At 51.7% G+C, this 20,126-nt stretch overlaps 2 protein-coding genes across 14 annotated transcripts in view; both read left to right on the top strand.

The window, feature by feature from the left end:
• The window catches only part of LOC6507490 (neurabin-1), a 36,945-nt gene that overhangs the window by 10,432 nt on the left and 6,387 nt on the right, over positions 1-20,126 (top strand). For 5 of the 13 annotated variants that reach the window (XM_014909768.3, XM_001955864.4, XM_014909775.3 and 2 more), the window contains exons 3-11: positions 672-2,188; positions 9,413-10,490; positions 17,696-17,716; positions 17,781-18,249; positions 18,310-18,730; positions 18,792-19,144; positions 19,209-19,408; positions 19,464-19,641; positions 20,050-20,103. In XM_014909768.3, coding sequence (XP_014765254.2) covers positions 679-2,188; positions 9,413-10,490; positions 17,696-17,716; positions 17,781-18,249; positions 18,310-18,730; positions 18,792-19,144; positions 19,209-19,408; positions 19,464-19,641; positions 20,050-20,103 — 4,284 coding nt within the window. In that variant the 5' untranslated portion in view covers positions 672-678. Of the gene's footprint in view, positions 1-224; positions 428-671; positions 2,189-5,672; positions 5,803-7,649; positions 7,752-9,412; positions 10,491-17,695; positions 17,717-17,780; positions 18,250-18,309; positions 18,731-18,791; positions 19,145-19,208; positions 19,409-19,463; positions 19,642-19,780; positions 19,790-20,049; positions 20,104-20,126 lie in introns of those variants that run through there. The other 8 variants (XM_032454666.2, XM_014909774.3, XM_044715007.1 and 5 more) reach the window with 5 other exon arrangements.
• Positions 8,149-9,298, top strand: LOC26514485. The gene has a single exon (XM_014910144.2). The coding sequence runs from the start codon at positions 8,282-8,284 to the stop codon at positions 9,233-9,235; it is 954 nt and encodes a 317-aa protein (XP_014765630.1). The 5' UTR covers positions 8,149-8,281; the 3' UTR covers positions 9,236-9,298.

The raw sequence follows: 20,126 nt of genomic DNA on the forward strand, positions 1-20,126 counted from the left end.
AAATCATTGCCAGCGGAGCTGATAACGGCGGCATTACCCTATCGGCTATCAGCCCACCAAACCGCTGCTTTCAATGTCGCGCCCACAGCCCCCTTTCCAGCCACCACCCTCCCCGATCAGCCCTCTCTTGCTCAGCGGCTCTCTGGCCAAAGACAGCCAAGTCCCCTTCCAGCTGGCAATACCACTAATCGCCAAGCACAACACTGAAATTTGCTCACTTTTTCGAAGACTTTCACACGCCGAGCTAGTCATAAATGGGCCTCTAATTGTACCTGCTTTTTCAGTGGAGCGAAATTTTGTCAAAAATACAGAAAAGTAAACAAAAACAACGGATGCAACACAAAGGAGAGCCGTAAACGCAAGAAACCCAAATCAGAAAGCCGAAATTGCGAAAGTCAGTCGATCGATGGGAGGAAAGATGGCCAAGGTAACTCAGGGCGCTGCAACGCAAAAGTGTGCCATCGATTTAATCAGTCGTTCCATTAGGGCGCGGCTAGCGCCACTCTTTCGAAGGCAGCTCTTGAATTCATAGATACCACTCCGGAAATGAATGGGCTAGGAATCTGAGAACCAATCATACACCCTTGAACCACCTCTACTAGATTCTATTATTCTTAAGCAAATATTCTATTAGTCTTATTCTTATTAATTCTTCTTCTTGATTCTTGCAGCTCCGCCATGGAGAAATCAATGCACCACGCCCCCGCTCCGGCCGCCGTGGGTAAGGTCAGCCAGATAGCCAACATCTTCCAGCGCAAGCCGATCGAGATCCAGCCCGTGGAGCAGCTGAGCGCCGTGGCCGCCGCCCACGCAGCTGCCGCTGCCGCAGCCGCCGCCCACAACCCGACTCCCGTTCGCACCGAGTCCCACTCGGCCAGGTTCAACAACGCCAGGGCCCTCTTCGAGAAGCTCGGCGTGGAGTCCAACTCGAACGTCAGCTCCAGGCTGCTGAGAAGCGGCTCCCGGGAGGACAACCTGTGCGACGGCTCTGACCGCTCCTCCTCGCGCTCCTCCGACAGGTCGCAGTCGCCTCCGAAGCGGCGCACCCCCTTCCCGTCCGGCGTGTCCTTGGTCCACAACAACAACAACGCAGCCGCAGCCCAGAACGGAGTCCAGTCCAGCGAGCAGCGGCTGAGCAACAGCAAGTTCATCGTAGAGCCATCGGGTCAAGCTGCCCCGGGAGGAGGCGGAGTGAAGTTTCCCCAGCCGAACTTGTCGCGTTTGAAGTCGGGGGAGGAGGCCCCCCCGACCGCAGGACCTCCCGTTGGCTCGGTAAGCGCGCTCTTCGCCAACTCGGGGAGCGAGAAGCCCGAGAAGCCGGAGCGCAAGTTCAACTCCAGGGAGCTGATCGAAAAGCAGAAGAAGTGGACATCCCACTTCACCAAGACCAAGACCACTCGCACCCACAGCGACCTCAACCGGTGCGACATCATCCGGACTGTGCCCGGCACGGGCCTCATAATGGACAGCGAGAAGGCGGCCAAGCCCGCGGCAGAGCCCCCGCAGCCGCCGGCGAACTCCAGCCCCAATCCTCCCGCACGGTCGCAGGCCCCGCCGGAGATTAAGCCCCGTAGCGGGAAAATCGGCAGCCCGGTGAAGTCGCCCCCCCTACCGCCCATTCCGGCTGCCAAGCCCAAGAACGTCAGCCCGGTGAAGCTCAACCAGGAGAGACTGCGTCAGTCGCCCACGAAGACGGCGGAGAACTCGCCGCCGCCCCCGCCCGCAAAGTCCGCGGCAGTGACGGCGGCCATGCAGAGGTCCCTCTTGCAGGAGCAGCAGCAGGAGCTCCTGAGGAACAGCGGAGACGCGCCCATTCCGCCGGAAAAACCGCGCAAGAAGTCCATAGATCTCATCGAGGAAACCCCGCCCACGACGGACTGCTCCACCCCCTCGTCCTGCGCCTCGCCCACCAACAGCTCCTACATCATCCAGCCGGCCAAGAGGGGATCCGTGGACAATGCCATCGCAGTGGTCGGACAGCTGTCCTACACCGGAAACGGCCTCACCGGAAGCACGAATTCCGCTGCTTCGGGATCCCCGGTGGCCAGTGCCTCCTCGGGACCCTCCTCGCCCGCGCACACGGAGGACGAGAAGCAGGAAAACGAGTCCACGGAGAAGTCGGAGATGGAGTACCCCCAGGGCACCGGCTACAACAGTGTTCCCCGCCGGTTGCGCAGCGAAAATGAAGGTGAGCTCCAGACGCACTTTTGTCTTTTTTTAGCTCCTAAGAAATAGGAAAAAATTCTACGACAATTGCGGGGAGACCATCAAGATAAAGTTCAAGATAACACTGATGGTATCTGATAAAAGGTTGGCCCGGTGGAGGCACTACTTTTGTCTAATATTCTTTACGTGAGTCGCGAAGGTTCTCCACTCGCGGATAACCCCGAGCTTTGGCAAGAAGCGGGCTTACCAGGTCACTTCCTCGAAGAGAGGCATGAACTCTGCTACCTCGAGTTCAAACACCTTCCAGCCGGGCCGCCCAGCTCCCTTTGTGCTGGGTTGTTTGTCTGCTGTACTGAGCCGACAGGTCGACTCCATTGTGCCTGGGCCTCCTTACGTCCTCCCCCCGCCCTCCCAACCCTGCTCGGCTCATCCCATTCCACTTAATCCCGTCCCAGGCCTAGTCCCAGGCAATTCCATTCCATTGCATCCCACATTCATTACAAGTTTTTCTAAGCGGCGTACAAATCGTGACTTGTGCGCCGCCCAGTCCCTGCACCTCCCACCTGTGCTCCTCCTTCCTGGGCAGCCCTCCCTCCCAAGCACACTGACAAAAATAATGTCTGGCCTTTAGGATTTGCTAAATAGTTTTATTTATTGCTCTTAAAACTTAAACCGTAGTCTTACTTAAGAATATTGCCACCTATCTGTGCTTATACTAACCTGAAAGAATCTAGCCACTATTTCTCCCAGTGCTCTTGACGACTCTGGAGGCAAATTCCAATATGGGTCAAACACAGCAGGCATATCAAATGCAGCCCCCAACGCAGCCCACAGAGCCCAGCTCGACAGCATTCCAAGCGTTGTGCCGTCCCGCTCCCGTTCCTGCCACTGCTCCAACTGCAGGTCTCGAGTGCAATGCTCACAATCTGTCGTCGCCCATCTTCATGGTCCGAGGCCCGTCGGCGCTCCGCGGATTTTGTCGGGATTCCCGACCAGCGACCAGCTCCGCCCGGGTCGGTGGGCTCTTCTAGCTCCAAACATAAAATTGTATTAATGCCAGATTAAAAATTCAATGATGCGTTGCTCCATGGCTCCGCTGGCTTCTCCTTCGCTGATTGCGAAATTGGAATTTGCACGCCGCATTTCCGCCAGCAGCCCCAGCGCTAAATCTCAGGCCGGGCCTCAGGAATGTCTTAGATAGGCTATACCCTTCCTGGGCAGTTCTTGGCTCTGAGAATGATAACTTTGGGGATTTGGGGAACTTTGGGGAAACTAATCTGCACTGTGATCGAGCTTTTTTAAATCAAAGAGGATTCTAAGATGGTCTAACTCAATCAGCAGATTAAGATCACTCATTTCGAGCGAGTTTCCTAGATCTACTTACCATTAACGGACATTTTTCTTTCACGGAAACACAAAAATGGATATATGGTTTTGGTATTTTTTCATTTTGGCCAAAGTGTGAACTTTTCATTCACTTTTTAGTAAATATTTCAACTATTTCTCACCCGATTCTAAAACGAAGTACAGTTTAATATTCGGAGATCTAATACGCTTCGATCTGCATCAAAATATTGAAAACATGAAACAATCAATATTTGAGTAAATTTAGTTGTTTTTTTTTTGACCGTTTTTTGTTTTTTGAAATGAAACCAAAAAATGTTTTTTTTGGCCAAAATCGAAGATTTTCTTGCAATTTTTAGTCTATATTGAAGCTATTTTGCAGCCGATTTAAAAGTGGACAACCTTTAATTAAATGCTAATATGGTTTTTTATTAAATTCAGAGGCAGAATCTGCTCTCGAACGCTATAAAAATTGTAAAGTCGACTTGGAGTACTACTCCAGTCTGCAACTCCTTTTCTTTCTGCTCCCTCTAATATTTTTCATTAGTCTCTACTCTTTTTCAATCTCTTGCTACTTTGTAGTTTCTTTTTTGGATTGTTTCAGACCCCAGTCCCATACAGGGGCCTTGGGTTTCCGATTGGGGGAGAGACTGCAAGAATAGAGGCATAGGTGGAATGGCAGAAATTTGAATGGCTGGTGCCGCCTGCCGCTTGCCGCTTGCCGCTTGCCGCCACCGCCGGCCGCCTGTCACATGCACAAGTTTATAAATAAATCGGAAAATACTAGTCAAGCACTGCTCCGTCGCAAGTGGGAGCAGCTGGGTTCTGGGGAAGGTGGCGGAGTGCACCAGGAGTGCACTGAAAACGAAAAGAAAGTATTTGTGCCTCGGGTAAACATCATAATTCAGGGCATGACATCGTCACAAGGACGTCTGTTAGTTTCAAATGAAATAGTTGATGGAAACAGATACCAATTGAGAGCCATGGGGGCCAGGAGCCCCCTGCCCCAAAGGGCTTCTGAGATGCGCCAACGCAAACAGCACCAATCCCAAAGTCAAGCCCGAACGCGTACTCCGTATACATTCAAATAAAGAGCCGGCAAGTGAAACAATAATACATTCATTCGGGAATCGGGTTCTCTGGGAAAGTTTGCGAGCGACTGCGCACTCTCCTGGAGCAGTTGCACCTTTCCAGAAGAGCTTTTCGCGGAAAAGTTTCGCCAACATAGCGCGACAACGACAAAACTAAATTCAAAATTGTACATATGTACATTTGTTCCAACTTGACTTCAGCGAAAGCTTTCATTCGATACACCAACCCGAGGTACTCGTACCCAAAAGCTTTGACTTCCGCGCTGTGCCCCGTCTTTGAAATAGTTTTCATCGGGAAATAGAAAGACTTCTGGGCCCCCAGAGTTCAACGCTCTGGCGTTAATAGACGGCGCGTGGGTTTGTGACATCCACTTGATGACGTTCCCGCCGTCATCCGCTGACCACCCGAGAGATACACGCGGAAATATTGGCTGTTTGTGGGCTGCCTTAGTTCCAGCATTACTAGCTTAATTGCTTATTTGCCAATGATTGCTTCATCTAAGAGGGTACTCTGGACTTCCCAACTGACGATGTCCCTTGCAGAAGGCTGTCGAGAACCTCAGTTCCGATTCCCAGCCAAGATTCTTGGCATACACCTTCCCAACACGTTTTTTTCGGAATGTGGGTCCCTCTGCTTCCGCCGCCGCCCTCGACTGGCAGCTATTTTGGGCCAATTTTATAATTAGACAGCCGACTATCACTATCCGAAAATTTGTCCCAGCACTTGACATGCGGCGATCGTCGCAGCCCTCGCGCCCCCTCCATCGGGCCGGTTTCTGGCCTTTCCCAACATCTCGTTCTGCGTTTTGCAATCTGGCGGCCTGTCAAGTGGCGGCCCTCGGAAAAGCTGTCTCGGAAAGCCTCTGGGAACTCGGATCACCCTGTGCGCGATGATCGCAACGCGGCTGCCAGATGTCTGGCCCCAAGAACGGGCCAGAGAGTGGCGTCCGGACGCCGGAGCGCTTCTCTGAGTTTTCCCCAAGCGCTCTCGGTTTTCCGACGCCTCTCGGGGCGGAGATCCCAGCGATGCTGAACAAGCGAAAATTTTCGGCGAGCGATCTCCACTTGCAGTTGATGTCGCGATTCTGTGATAAGCGGGCCAAGACTTTCGCAACCGAATTCTGAAAAGACCTGAACGCGTAATCCGAAGAATTCCCAAAACAGCGCGATTAGAGCAATACGACACATTCGACAGAAGAAGGCAAATCAAAACAAATTACTCGCCGCACGTTGCCCCGGCAGATGGGTAGATGGAAGTACACAGTAACCATGAGACCGGGGCGTGATGGGTGTGGGCTTGGTCGGCTTTGAGGGGCACGTGAGGTCCGTAGATTTGGCTTTCTGCTGATAAGGATCCTCCGCTCGGGGAGACTGGAAATGTCTTGAATGGTTTGGTCAGCTCTGGCTCAGGCCCGTTCGGCACGGTCAGTTCAAGTTCTGCCTCCGTCGGGAAAGTGTTCCTCCTCCGTTCTCTAAGAAGCGTCAAGGTAGGGATAGAGGCCTCCTCGGCTATTGCGCAATGGTTATTAAGAGGGGAAGGAAGATTAAAGTGGAATCGGCCCGAGTGACCCTAATTGGAAGGCGGCGCGGCTTCGTTTAGAACCAATTTGTTAATGCCATTGGGGTTGGGCAGAGATCAGTGGCTTTTCAGATGTCGCGTACCATTTGATTGCTGGAGAAATCAGTGCTCAGAGAACCGCCTTCCTCTTTGGCCTGGCCGGGAAAAAGTATCTCGAAAGTGCACTGCCAGGCACGGACCAGTACATTGGCATTGCCGAAAAAGTTAATACTTTTTTAATCGCTCGTCTGGCCCCTCCGCCGCCTCCCCGCCTTGCGCCCGGTTTATTTTAAAATTTGAAACTGTAGCCGCAGCAGAATCACACAATTGTCATGTGTTTGCAGTTTTCTTCATTCAGAGGTTGCAGTGGCTTTCGTTGTGGTGACTCCTGGACAGGAATGCAGTCATTGCATTGAGACGTCCGTACATTCCTCTCTCGGAATGTGTTTTTGTGTTGGAACGCTCTTTCTGTCCCAGCACTTTCAAATTTCAAATATTTCCTCGGTCCCTGCGCCTAAAGCAATGTTTATTTCCGGCCAATGTGTAAGCTGTTTTCGGGACGCCCTTCATCCACTTTGCTGACCCCAGATAGTTGGGGCTCCTTTGTCTTCGAGCATGTGGCCGTTTCCATTATGCATATCTGCGTTGTCAGGACTTTCGGACTTTCAGAAGTGGCCTAGACCACCCGATGGGAGCCAGGAGGAGGACCACCTTCCACCCACTCTGGCTGCAGGCACACTTTGACAGCATCTTCCGCTTCTTGTCTTGACATTCCTGTTTGTCTTCCCTGTCACTTCCTCGGGCTCTCGCTGCAGCCGGTTGTCTTGTCTAATTTTCTGCCTTTTTGTTATGGTTTCTCGAACAATTATTTTGCATTCTTGCAGCACAGGGGAGTGAGACTCCCTTCCACTGTCTCAGAAATATGAATGGTATGTCCCCGTCACAGGTTCCATTCAACTGGCACCTGGTGCTACTGATTCTCTTCAATCTTTTTAGAGAAAATTGATTTTTCGGGCACTTGCTGCCTCTGCTTTTTAATTGTCTTTGTTCTCATGGGGCTTTGTTTTTTTGCACAGCATTTATTTCGGGACCGGCTTTTTCATTAATTTTCGCATCTCATTATACAACAGAACGCAAGGCGAACAAAAGTCGCTTTTCTCTCCGCCTTCCGTCGATTGAATTCCGCCCGTTGGACCTGTTTGTTTATGCCCCGCCTCCCCCGCGTGACCTTCGCGTTTTGGCTTCGATTTTCATCAAGTTTATTTACTTGAACCGCCGCAGAAATTACACATACGCCGCGTTGGCCTTCGCCCACTCGAGGCATCGTCTCTTCGGCTGTCTCTTTGGAGACTGCTCCGCATTAATCTTTTAGGCTGCTCTCGGTTAAGAGTCCACCGCACTTGGTCCTAGGGTAGGGTAGCTCCAGACCATGGTTACTGTGTGCCGACCGCCCCTGTTGGCTTCGTGGGACTCAACTGACCCGTTTACAGATCACAGCATGAGCCTCAAGCACCTGGTCCATTGATACACGACCAACTGAAGTTGCCACACAATGTGCCTTAGTTTGCGGAAACTTTGCCAGTCCTGTCGAGGTTAGTTGAACAGTCTAGCGTGTAAAGACTAAAAATATTCCCAAACACAAATCAAATTCCGAGCATAAATAGCTCTGAACACTTCCAAGGCATTCCTCCGAAATAGTCAACACTCGTATGCTTCCCCGCTCTGGATCCCCCTGGGGCCCATTGGCGACGTCTATAAACACGTTCGGGGTGTGGGTGGCCGTCTATATCCACGCCGATCGTTGACAGCTTTAGCGTCTGCCAGGCAACAGCACCACCCAGACTTGGGCCGATCGAAATGCTTGCGAATCGCTAGATGGACCATCCGCTTTCAGGTCCATTAAGGAAACCGAGTCTCCTAATCGCTCGTCCAAACCAATAAATTGCGGCGGTGGGGACCGATTAATTAAACAATTCATTAAGTTGTCACAACACTTTGTGGTCGGATGAGCCCGGACGAGTCACCGCTTCATAGGCTTTGACGTTTTTGGAATACGTTTATACGAAATTGGAAAAATACACAAAGCAAAGCAGGACAAGGCCGGAACCCAACGTGCCCGACTATGCCAGACTCTTCGCAGGCAGAGTCCGAGGAGGACAAGGCTCTCCTGTCGAACGACTTCGTGGTCATGATAGATTGCTTGCCGGAGTTGGGGGAGGCCTTTTGCGAAAGCTCGGACGACTACGAGCTGGCCTGGCTGTGGCTCAACAAGCTGACCACCTTCGAATGCTCCACCATCTACGAGCTGCGGATGCGCAACGCCTTCATGAGCCACTTCAGCGTGTGCCTGAACCAGAAGCGGCTGACTGGGGTCTTCCGCCAGCCGCCGCCAGAGGTGCTGGAGTGGGTGGACTTTCAGGATGATTCTTCCCAAGAACAGGTGGCCCGCGCATGCCGGCTGGCCACTTGCTGCGGCATGCAGACCGCCCCCAACACGATGCAGATGTCCTTCGACGAAGCTCCTCGGGCTCGCGAGGCCCCCTGCTGCAGTCGCAGCCAGTCGTCCCATGCCGCCGCGGCTAGGTCACCATCACACTGCTCCTGCGGCAGCCAGAATTCCCCGGAGAAGGCTTACTACCATTCCAATGGGGGGCGCTACTCCGCCGGACATTCCGCTGCTACTTCTCCGGGCTTCGGGGACCCGGGGAGTTCCACGAGCGAGGAGGAGTTCAGTCGCAAAGCCTCCGGCTACACCCAGCCCGATTCCCCGTCCAGCTATCGCTCTAGGTCCTCGCCCCCCAAGCCCTCGTCTCGCAGCGAGCCTGCGTCCAAGTCCTTCTCCAAGGAGGACGTCTCCCACTTGCTGCAACTCATCCGGGGAGAGCTAAGTGGGGAACCCAACTCCAAGCGGAACGACTTCCTGGAGCAGCAGCTGCGCCGGTACCGCGACTTCTACGCCCTGAACAAGCACAAGGACCCTGACTTCGACGCCCCAGTGGCCGGGGACCCCAAATCGGAGCGCAACATCCTGCTCCTGAACATGCAGAAAGATCTCATTAAGTTGTTGTTCGAGTAGACTCTTCCTATATTGTGTTAATGCCGTGTATCCTGCGGAAAATAAATTTCAAATGAAAAGGTGTTCTACTAATTAGTTCTACATTTAAGATATCTTAGAGTATAAGCCAACCCCAATCACTTGTTGAGATAATCCAACTCTTCCGATTAATTCAAAACATTTCTTTTTCTGTTAAAGGTCGCAAATCTGTGGACGAGACTCCTGCTATCACCCAGCAGCAGCAACATTCCTCTCCGGGATCTGTCTCCGGATCGCCGCAACGGGTGGCCAACAAGCGGAGCAGCATCACATTCAACATGCCAGCCGCCGGGCTGGGCCAGCGGCCGCCGAGCATGATCTCGACGGCCAGCCAGGACGAGGGCGGATTCAACGAGTCGGCGCCCGAGTTGAAGGCCAAGCTCCAGTCGTACGACCAGGCGGAGGAGCAGCAGCAGCACAGCCTGAACTACGTGGACGTGGGCTTCCGCCTCAACCCGGACGGCAGCGAGAGCCACGAGGTCTACGGCTCCGAGGCCGAGCTCTACGACACGGCCAAGGTGACCGACATGCAGCGCAAGTTCCACGGAGCCAATGGGTTTGGCCGGGAGTCGAGCACAGTGTACGCCATCATCAAGCCCGATGTCCAGGACACCCAGCCCGTGGCGCCCTCCAGGGCTGCGCATCTCCAATCGCCCTCCTCGAGCGCGGATGGCTCTCCGTTGCACCGCGGAGTCTACAGCTCCCCGCCCGTGGGGGTGGTCTCCCCGATTCGACGACGGAATAGCAGCAGCAACAGCGTCCAGGAGCAGAGTGGCGGAGGCGGAAGCGCCAAGACGACGCCTCCCATATCGCCAGCTCGCTCGTCCTTCATCAAGGGCATCGCCCCCATCGCGTCTATCGACTCCCACGAGGAGGAGGGCCTGGACTACCACATCGAGGAGGAGGAGGACCTGGTGGTGGAGGTGCACCACGACGAGGACGAGGAGGAGGCGCCCGTTCTGCCCGAGCGTCGTCCCACCGCCCAGGGCTCGCTGGAGATGCAGGACCTTGAGTATGCGGACACCAGTGCCGGAGAGGACGAGGAGGACATCCTCAACCACATAAAGGGCAGCGATGTCCTGGACGTGGAGCTGATCGACGACGTGGTGGACGAGGTGATCAAGGTCCACGTGAGCCACAGCGTGGCCATCGCGCCAGCAGAAGCACCCATGCCACGGGTGGACAGCTTGCCGGATGAGATGACCGCCGCCGAGGCCGAAAGACTGTTGAGCTCAAGGTAACTTATTATCCCTATGTCCTTTGGCCATAGTATGCATCGCATCTGCATGTCCTAATGCATAAGTGTCTAGCCTAGTCATATTACATTTTAAGTTCTTTGTGTTTGTAGTGCATGCTAATCTCATCCGTTTCAGTCCTGCATGTGAACTCTAAGGACATGAATCCAAGGTGCTGAGCTGTTTAGCCTTCGCCTTGACTGTCCTCCGGCCAGTTGTCCCTTCCTGAACCTGAGTCTCCTGGCCACATCTTGAGCCAATATTTGCCTTCCTGGTCGGCCTCGTCTGCCTCTATTCATCTTCGGCAGGCTCGGCCGCCTTTCAGCTGTGATTGTAAGCCAATCTGGCGCTTGTCACTCTCCTGGTTGTGTTGGTGGCTCTGGGAGGGTGCTTTATGCGGCTGTTCTGAGCTGGAAGCACTTTAAGCGCGCCTTGAGATGTGTGGGATGTATGCATTGGCTCGGCAAAGGATTCGTGGCTGCCACCCAGCATCGACTTGCCATTGATTTATTGGGAGCACCCATGAACCACCCAGGCACTGCCCACAGTATCGACTGCAATTTTCAAGCGATTTCCCTGCCAGTTTGTTTTGGCTTTCAGACCCCTATAGCTTTAACGCCCGTTGCCCCGACGCCCTTTTTTTTTGGCCATTTATTACGGGCCAGTACCAGGAATTACAAGTACCTGTACAGTCGCTGTGGCGAGGAGTCCTGCCCCGCTGCCCCGCTGCCCTGGCACTTGCAAACTCGCACGCAAACACCCAATTTCGTTTTAGCCACGAAAAAAATTACACTTACCCGTAATTCCTTCCAGCACTCGGTCCCCGCATACGTCAATTAGACGAGCGTTTGGCCTTTTATTTACGAGCCTTTCCCGTGCGGGGCTCCACTCCACTCGATTCCGGAGAGCCGAGCCAGGCCGAACTTCCACTCGAGTGCTTGCTGTCGCTCTCCCTGCATGCACTTTCCACTCAAGAGTTTTCCTCTCATTTTCCGCCATGACGTCCCGTGCCGTGGCGTGCAGTTTCGTCCTGCACTTTCGGAGAAACTCGATTCACATGCCCGCCGCTCGTTCGTCCTGTCGCATGGCTGGAAAAAGTGTGTGTTTGTGAAAACCGTGCGGGGAAAGCGAAATTCGGGAATCAGCGCAACGAGAAAATCCGTTTAGACCGTTTAATTACTATTTAAACTATAACAAGCCGGAGAAGGGGCTCACCATTCGTGCGGTAGGTGCTATAATATTAATGTTTCACTTTCGATTCCAATGGGGGACGTTTCCCAGAGCCAAACAGCAGCTTGCCCGTAGGTGTTCCAAGAACACTGCTGTTCCTCCGGGCCGCATTATCCCGGCCGTCCTGTTTTTGGCTTTTAATTAGACATCTGTCGGGCGACGGGGAGAGGAGACTCCTGCACACACAGGCCTCGTTAGTGGCCAGATCCCGTGGTGACCTGTCAAATGAGCCTCCTCACACCGAGTGGGACTGGGCCGCTTCATCCATTTGGCTGCCCATTTGCATCCTCGAATGCATTAATGGCATTGGCCCGGATGCGAGTTGCTAATGATGATGATTTGCTTGCTAGTAGCACTTGATTGGAAGTCTTTGTGGTCTGCCGTTGAATGCGAGTGCATTCCAGAGATACGGCACTGAGGCTTTGCGGTTCAGCTGTCAAATGGTTGTGTAATCGGAATCCTCTAGGTTAATCATGTTGAGGCTGAGAGGCTATCCTGCGATGTCCTGCCAAAGCTCTTTGAGGAAGGTATGTTGCCACGAACTCTTTAATGTATTTCCCCGATTATGCAGCTCCTCTTTGGGATTGTGCAGCTTTTCGTTTAGATATTCAAATGAAATTTGTTCTGAGTGCGAGTTAAGGCAATCATAAAAACAACCAGCGAACAGCGGGTGCTCCTCCATCATCCTTGTCCTCCCCGGGCTGGCAGACACGGCCAACGGCATCAGCAAGGCGACAAGTGCTAATCGCTCATTTGGCATTCAATAGCTCGCGCCACCCTCTTAGCCGCCCTTTCGTGTGGGTGGGAGCTGCCTTAGAGGTGGTAAGGCAGCCAAATTCGATTCAGCCAAGTTTGCTTTTAGTCCTGGCTGCGCTTTTAAGCTTTAAGTGCGGTGGGAGCTTGAGCCACAGCGACAGAGGGGCTAGTAATAGTCCTTGTTTAAAGGGATAGTATCGGAGAGAGCAAAGCCATAATGCTGGGGGAGTTTAAATCGCATTTCTCCCCCATAGCACCAATTACTATGAAAGTAATTTCTCCAAACAGTCACTCTCCGCTCCACAAAATTAACATAGCCTGGGGCTCTAACTATGATTTCGCAAAGTCGGCCACTTTTCGCATAGATGGAGGGCTTTGAATAAAATTCATAATTTCCCTGCCGCCTCTATAGCAATTCGTATGCGAGCAGAGAAGCGCATGTTGGTCAAATAATTGAAAAACTTCACGCCCCTGGGAGAGCTTTGAAATGGAAATTGAAATTCATTTGCAGCTCAGCTGGAAGCGGCGTGGAGGAGAGGAGTGCGGAAAGGCAGTCAGAAAAATCACCCATACGCAGCGTTGTCACATGTGGCAAGTGTTGCCTCTTGCATTCAACTTTGCCTTTCCTCTTGTCGGTCCAACAATTTACATAAATTGCTGGGAAGAAGCCGTTTCGACCATGGGCTGACGACGTTCTTGGCCAAAAGTCATGGAGCAAGTGGGCAGTGGGAGGCACCTTCGAGTCCAACTCATTCATCTTCCGGGCGAACGGTTGGGGCTCAACAGGAGCGACTCTTCGATGGCCTTGCCATTCTTTGGCAGCGTGCCCAGCTGAGCGCACTGTCCCCAAAACGATAATTCCTTGACACGAGTCCCCTTACTGACCTCCTCTCCGAGTGTAGTTCGGACTGTGGGACATTTTTCAGATTGGCCGATGCAATTGGTAAGTGTATTTCCATTCCCGCAGATTTTGGAATTCACAAAAATATACCTTTATTTTCAGTTCCAAAGAGCACATAGAGCACATTGAGCTTTAAAACTGCGGATTCAAAGCTGGGGCTTAACTTTTGGCAGCCTCTTTTGGGGGCGACTTGAGCTGCCGGCCACTTGCTAGTCAGCTTGGCCCTTACCTTTGATATTTTCACTGCACTCGCTCGCAACTTTGCGCGCTTTTGAAATTTTTCCGCTGGCGCTCTCGGCTCGTTCCTTCTATTTTAATTTTGGGTGGCTCGAAAAAGTTTCTGGCTTGGCGTTTTTAGTGCACTTCCTCCGCTGCTCCCATTGTTGCCCCTGCCTCGCCGGGCGTCGTAATCTTATTTGTGTGCTTGGCTTATCGCACGCCCACCCTGCCCCTTAGCTTTTGCTGTTTGTTTTCGGCCTGAATCCCTGCTCCGCCCACCGCCCGCTCAGTTGCAACAAAAAGTGCCACAAAGGAAGCGCAGGAGGTGCTTTGTCGAGTGCAGCGCTAAAGTTTCGAGCGTAGCACGGAAATGGGGCACGAATGACGTTTTGGTCCATTTATTGGTATTTATTTCAATAGTTTCGCCATACCCTGCCTCACAGGGGCACTGTGAAAGCCATAACAATGCAGAGGTACTTGCTCTTCGACTGGCAACCATTGCCACCTCTGCTCGACCCACCCCTTCTAATGCGTGCGCCATCTGACCTACTCCATATGGCCGAGCTCTCCTCCGCAACTCTGTTTTCGTCCTGCGAAGTCTCGGTTTGAGGCAAATACTGGAATTTATCGCTCCGCCGCGGAAAGCGTGAAGTTCTGCTAATTCTCACAACTTCGGGACACAAGGACAAATGGAGGAAGTGCGACAGCGCTGCTACTTATATTCCACGTCTTCTCCCAGATTTTTCTTCGGGCGGGGCTGGGCTGGAGGCCCGCTGCGAGGCGCCACGCACTGAATGCAAGTGGAAATGCCAGAGTGTTGCATTAACTCGCTCCTCTTAACTGCTCTTCGCTCGGTTGTGAGCAGCAAAGTTATTGAAGTTTGCATTTTTGGCGCAACTCTGCCGCCAAAGTTGGTCGGCGCTAGAAAAAGTTGAGCGAAAAATGTATTTAAAATTGTTTCTGCAAGCACTTTGCAACTGGAACACCTAGCCCCGGGAGAAAGTGGGCGTTGCGAGGTAGGCTTTCATTAACCCCACTGGCAAGCCGAGCTTCTTCAAGCGCTTGATTGCCAGGAAGCGGATGCTGGAAGCATTTGTTGTCATTTCACTTAAATCGAATGGGTTTTCAATCGAACCAGCGCTTATCCGCCAGGCTCTGCTGTTGATCCTGCCGACATTGTTGTTTTCGTTACTCGTTCCACATGCGGGCACGCACTCTGGAATATAATTGTTGCCAAGTTGTCATTTCCAACATTGTCCTGCCTGCGTCCTCCACCGCCTCAGCCGTCGTCCTGCGCGTTTGTGATTTCCTTGCTGCATACTTTGGTGCAGGCAGTAAATATTGTTTCTGGCTGATTGTTGCTGCCTCCGTCGGGGGGATGTTGTACGCATGTATGTATGTAGGAATGCTGTTGTGCCCTCGTACGTGTTCGCCATGATAAAATGCTGTTTTCAATTTCCACCGCCGATGCTGTCCCCGCTCTCCCATCCGCCCCCGCCTCCGCCTCGAACTCGCATGAATGCTGCATATGATTAAGAGCTAAATGGGTTAACCTCCAACGTTGCTCCAATTTATGCAAATAAATCGTATATTAAAAGGCCCGAAACACTTTACAATCCGTTTGCGAAAACTGCCCCAAAAGTATTTATTTCAGTGCTTGTGTGTTCATCGATTTAGTTTGCGATTATCAAGGATTCAGTTTAAAACTGTCAAATTAATTTTAATTCCCCTAAAGCGTATATTTTTATTCAAAAACAAAAAAATATGAAAAAAGTTGGACGATTTTCTGTATTTATGTGATGGAATCTGTATTATGTGATATCCAGGAATTCAAGAAAAAATAAATAGCAGTATACCAATTTTTGTATTTTCATAATGGAATAAGGCTAACAATTGCCAGAAAAGTAAACATTTTTGAGGGAATAGATGGGGACTGAAGCTCTGAATAGGAGATGGTCGCCTCTGAATGTCGTTTCTCTGGACATAAAGGCAGATAGACTCCCTAATCCGCGCCAGCAGCTATTAATAAGCGAGCGCTGTAAACTGTAAAGCTCACGAATGACTAAACATAAATTCAGTTAAATTTATCGCAACAATAGAAGGCTGGCAGAGTCAGACACATGACGTCATTGTGGGCCATGGCCAGCATGAGCGCAGGCCAAATCCGACTCAGCCACAAGCGGGGAAACTCTCATTTTTCCAATTTCGTCCTGGGAGAAAGGCGCTCTTGAGTGAGTTTGGTGCCGAGCTGAACAGCTCTCGCTTTTCTCTCACATGTCGCTCCGCTTTTGTAGGACAAGGCTCCTGCTCTGTGGTTTTTTTTGGCGGTTTTTATTTAAATTAATTATGAACTCACATGACGACACAACAGGCACTGACCTTCGTTTCCCTCGCAGTGCCTTTGCCCCCTAATCAGATTGCGCGCCCCAATAAATAGGCAACAAAAAAGGTTGATGCCATTTTCAATACATTTTCCCCGGCCCCCTCTCGCAATTGTGATACTTTCCGCTTCCTCTTGCCTTTTGACTCTGTAATTATTTTACCCCTCCCGCTTCTGCCAGGGACAACAACTTTGTCATCCTGTTTCTCACGTCACACACGGCGAATGCGTAATATTTCGTTATGCATGCAACTGCGGGCTAGAAAGGTGTGTTTCAACGACGACGGTGGGGGTACTGAGGTTTCAGGAGGATGAAACCCGGGGTGAACCTAGTGGCACACATTCCCCACCAATTGATCACGACAGTGTTCCATTTTATTTTAATTACAAACAATAACTTGGTCCTCTAGGAGGGCTAGAGGATTAAACCTCGCCCTGGCAACTCCGTTGCTGAACCATGCCCAGTAAGCCGCTTAGAGTTAACTTTTCACTGTGTGATTGGTTTTATTCCAAAGTGGCCAATATTGTTATCCAAATCTCTGGCCAAGTGGGTTTGTGGAAGGCGTTTGCTAATTGTTTGATTGGATTTTGTTGATGCTGATCCCAGTAGTATTGTTTGTAGAAGTACCCTAACAAAATAGGGAAAGTAAATAAAGTACTCTTCTGAGTTTGGAACAACGCTCTTTTGCGCCACCTAATTAGCATAGAGTTTGTGGGGCTGCGAGTGAAAATGGCAATCGGAGTGGGAATTGCTGCTGGAAATCCCATTTAAATGCATGGCGCAGGAGGCTGCTGCAAGAGGAGGCTCTGGGCTGTCACTTTGGGCTTTGGACGACTGTTTGATGTTGCCTCAGTCCGCCAGTGTCTGCCACTCGGCTCTCATTATCAACAACATAATCAGCCACTTGCAACTACTAAGGACGTGTGTGCGTTTCAATGATTAGCTGTGTACGAGTACACAGAAAGAAACGGTACCACAAAGAGAAGTCTTTTTCCCCGAGGAGAACTGCATAAGCACCTCGCACTCTTCTCACTGCAATTGTTGGCAGTAATTAACAAAAACTACGGGGAAACAAGCTCCTCACACGTGACGTCACGCACAAGTGAGAGTGACAAACACTTGTACGTTAAATGCACCCAGCGCCCCGACGACAGTCTGCCTGGCCAGGTCAGGAGTGCCTCCGTGTGCACCTCGGCGTGAGCGACATGACTTTTAGCTCCTGCGGCCCTCCTGGAGGAGCTGCCCTCCTGGACTGGTTTTCCCGGCACTCCCTGCGAGCCACATACGTGCTCGTGTAAGCGTGCATGTTTAATTCGACATTGCAGTTCGCCCAGCACTCCAGCCAACATGATTATTACGGGAAACGAAAGGGTAGTCTTAGACTCGCAGCCCCAGGAAGTGCAGCGGAGTATTGACACCGCGATGGCTGCTTTTAAATTAAAATGAGCATTAAATTATAATTGCACGCCCTAGTCTTGCCCCACTTAATGGCTGTTGTGATATGCGCGTTTTTAATTTGTTTGCTTTCGCATTCGGAATGCGTCGCGATGGTTTATAAATGTTTGAGCGCCTTTTGAAGTGCGTGCTTTGGTTTATTTATTATTTTAAAGAATATTATTTTGTGCATTTATCTCTCACTTGTTTACTTTCATTTAATTATCGTACTTGCCTGTTGTTGTTGTGCTTGTTCTGTCCTGTATACTGTATCCTGTCTCCGTAGCATTTTGGAAAACAAAATCAGGTTGGTCCTGCGAGCCAGCGCGAGAAGTGGTTTCTAACTTTTCACACTTTTTCCCCCAAAACAGGCAACAGTCGCTGCTGTCGGACGAGCAGGCCAAGGAAGTCGAGCAAATACTCAACGCCGCCCCCACCGTGGGAGTGGCAGTTGCTGCCGTTGTTGCCACAGCAACATCGCCGACCAGCATCAAGAATCTCATCGAGGAGACGCACCCGGCCGCTGGTGGAGAGCAGGACATCCAAATAGCCGCCGTGCCCGCAATAGTCGACGAGGAGGACGACGACGAGGAGCTCGAGGAAGACGACCACGCTCGGGCCGAGTTTAACGAGGACGCCGACGGCGACTCTGACGATGTGGAAGCTGTAGACATTGTCGGATATGGTCAGGCCACCGCGACAGGACCTCTAAACGCCACCTTCACCAAGGCGGACAGCACTGAGACAGAGACCACGACCACAACCACACCCTCCACGGCCACAACTGCCACCACTCGGCACGACGACGACGAGCCAGAGTGGCTGAGGGACGTCCTCGAGGTAAGACTCGGGGCTTCAGTTGAAAACACGACATTCTCGTTCAACTTTTTGCGTTTTCAGGCTCCAAAACGCAGTCTAGAGAATCTGCTCATCACCTCCGGCCCTTCGGCTGGCGGAGACGGGCAGAGGGAGGAGCACTTCTCCGAAGCCAAACATTCCGATCTTAACCAGACCTATGTAACCGGCGGAGGAGAATCGCTGCACGAGTCGATCGTGTCCGTAGAGTCGACCCAATCGGACGCAACGCTCAACCAGACCACCACGATCGACGATAGCATCATCTCCAGCAAGCACAATTCCACCTACTCCCTGGCGGATGTCGAGCAGGCCACCAACTCTACGGTTCTGAGCACGGGAGTGACCGAGCTCGACGACAGTCAGTACTACATACCGGAGTACCCGCCGGTGAGGAGCAAGGAGGTGCTCGTCGAGGCCGGAGTGCACTACTTTGAGGATGGCAACTTTTGGATGGAAGTGCCTGGTAGGAAAAACATTTACTCGCCTGTAATTGAAACTTAATCAGTGTAATGTTCCGCATACAGGTCTCCTAGACTTCGACGACGACGACTGCTCCTATCCTCCCATCACCGTGCGCAAGAACCCGAAGGTGCGTTTCAGCTCCGGACCCATTCACGTGTACTCCACGTTCTCCGTCAACGACTACGATCGGCGAAACGAAGATGTCGACCCGGTGGCCGCTTCGGCGGAATACGAGCTCGAAAAGCGCGTGGAGAAGATGCACGTCTTCCCCGTGGAGCTTATGAAGGGTCCCGAAGGATTGGGTCTCAGCATAATTGGCATGGGCGTTGGCGCCGATGCAGGCTTGGAGAAACTAGGAATATTCGTGAAAACCATTACCGACAACGGAGCAGCAGCGAGGGACGGGCGCATTCAGGTGGGCTCCGGCTTGGCCAAGTCTTCAATCCGCAGTGCACTTACATTCTCGTTCCGTCCCGCAGGTCAACGACCAGATCATTGAAGTGGACGGCAAGAGCCTAGTGGGAGTCACACAAGCGTACGCAGCATCAGTGCTTCGCAACACCTCCGGTCTAGTCAAATTCCAAATAGGACGCGAGCGCGATCCTGAGAACTCTGAGGTGGCCCAGCTCATCCGGCTGAGCTTGCAGGCCGATCGCGAGAAGGAGGAGCGCCTGAAGCGGTTGGTTCCCTGACTCACTTCCTTTGACACTCTTAGTAATTTCCGTGTATCCTAGACAACAAGAGGAGTACCTACGCCGCACCCTCGACTACTCCGAGGACTCCACCCAGCCCGTGTCTGCCAATTCGAGTGTTTGCGAGGGGCCCTCCAGCCCGGTACAGGTCGAGCACCCCATGGAGGTGGAGGCCACCCACTCGCAGGAGGTAGAGTCGCTGAAGCGGCTGCTACAGGAGGTAAGGAGCGCCCGGCCAGGCTCTGGGCCCATCCGCCCCAGAAGCCATATATCTTGATGCTGTTGTTAACTTGTGTGTTCTTGTGTTCTTCTCTCTCCTTTTGCTGAATTTCAAAATTTGTGTGGATATTGAAATGCAGCACAAAGCGGTAATTGGACTTCTGAAAACATCATTGAAACGAAATTATATAACTGACAAAAATTGTAGAGCACATTTTCGAAACACTTGGTTTCCCATTGAATTATTGTTTCTAAATTAGAAGTTATTGTTTCTGGTTAATTACCATCTTGAGTTGTCTTCTTTTTAAACATCCTTGAAGATTGAAGTTAAGAACGTTATCTCCACATTATTTATTATTTCCTTTTTTCTTTGCACTAATTTCATTTTTATTTCCTTTTATGTTCCCAGAGTGAAATGGGTTGCCTGGTAAAGGATGAAATAATCCAAAATCTGAAACGAAAGGTTCGCTTACTTATTACTTATGT

The sequence above is a fragment of the Drosophila ananassae genome, chromosome 2R, assembly GCF_017639315.1.
Source record: "Drosophila ananassae strain 14024-0371.13 chromosome 2R, ASM1763931v2, whole genome shotgun sequence".
Lineage (NCBI taxonomy): Eukaryota > Metazoa > Arthropoda > Insecta > Diptera > Drosophilidae > Drosophila > Drosophila ananassae.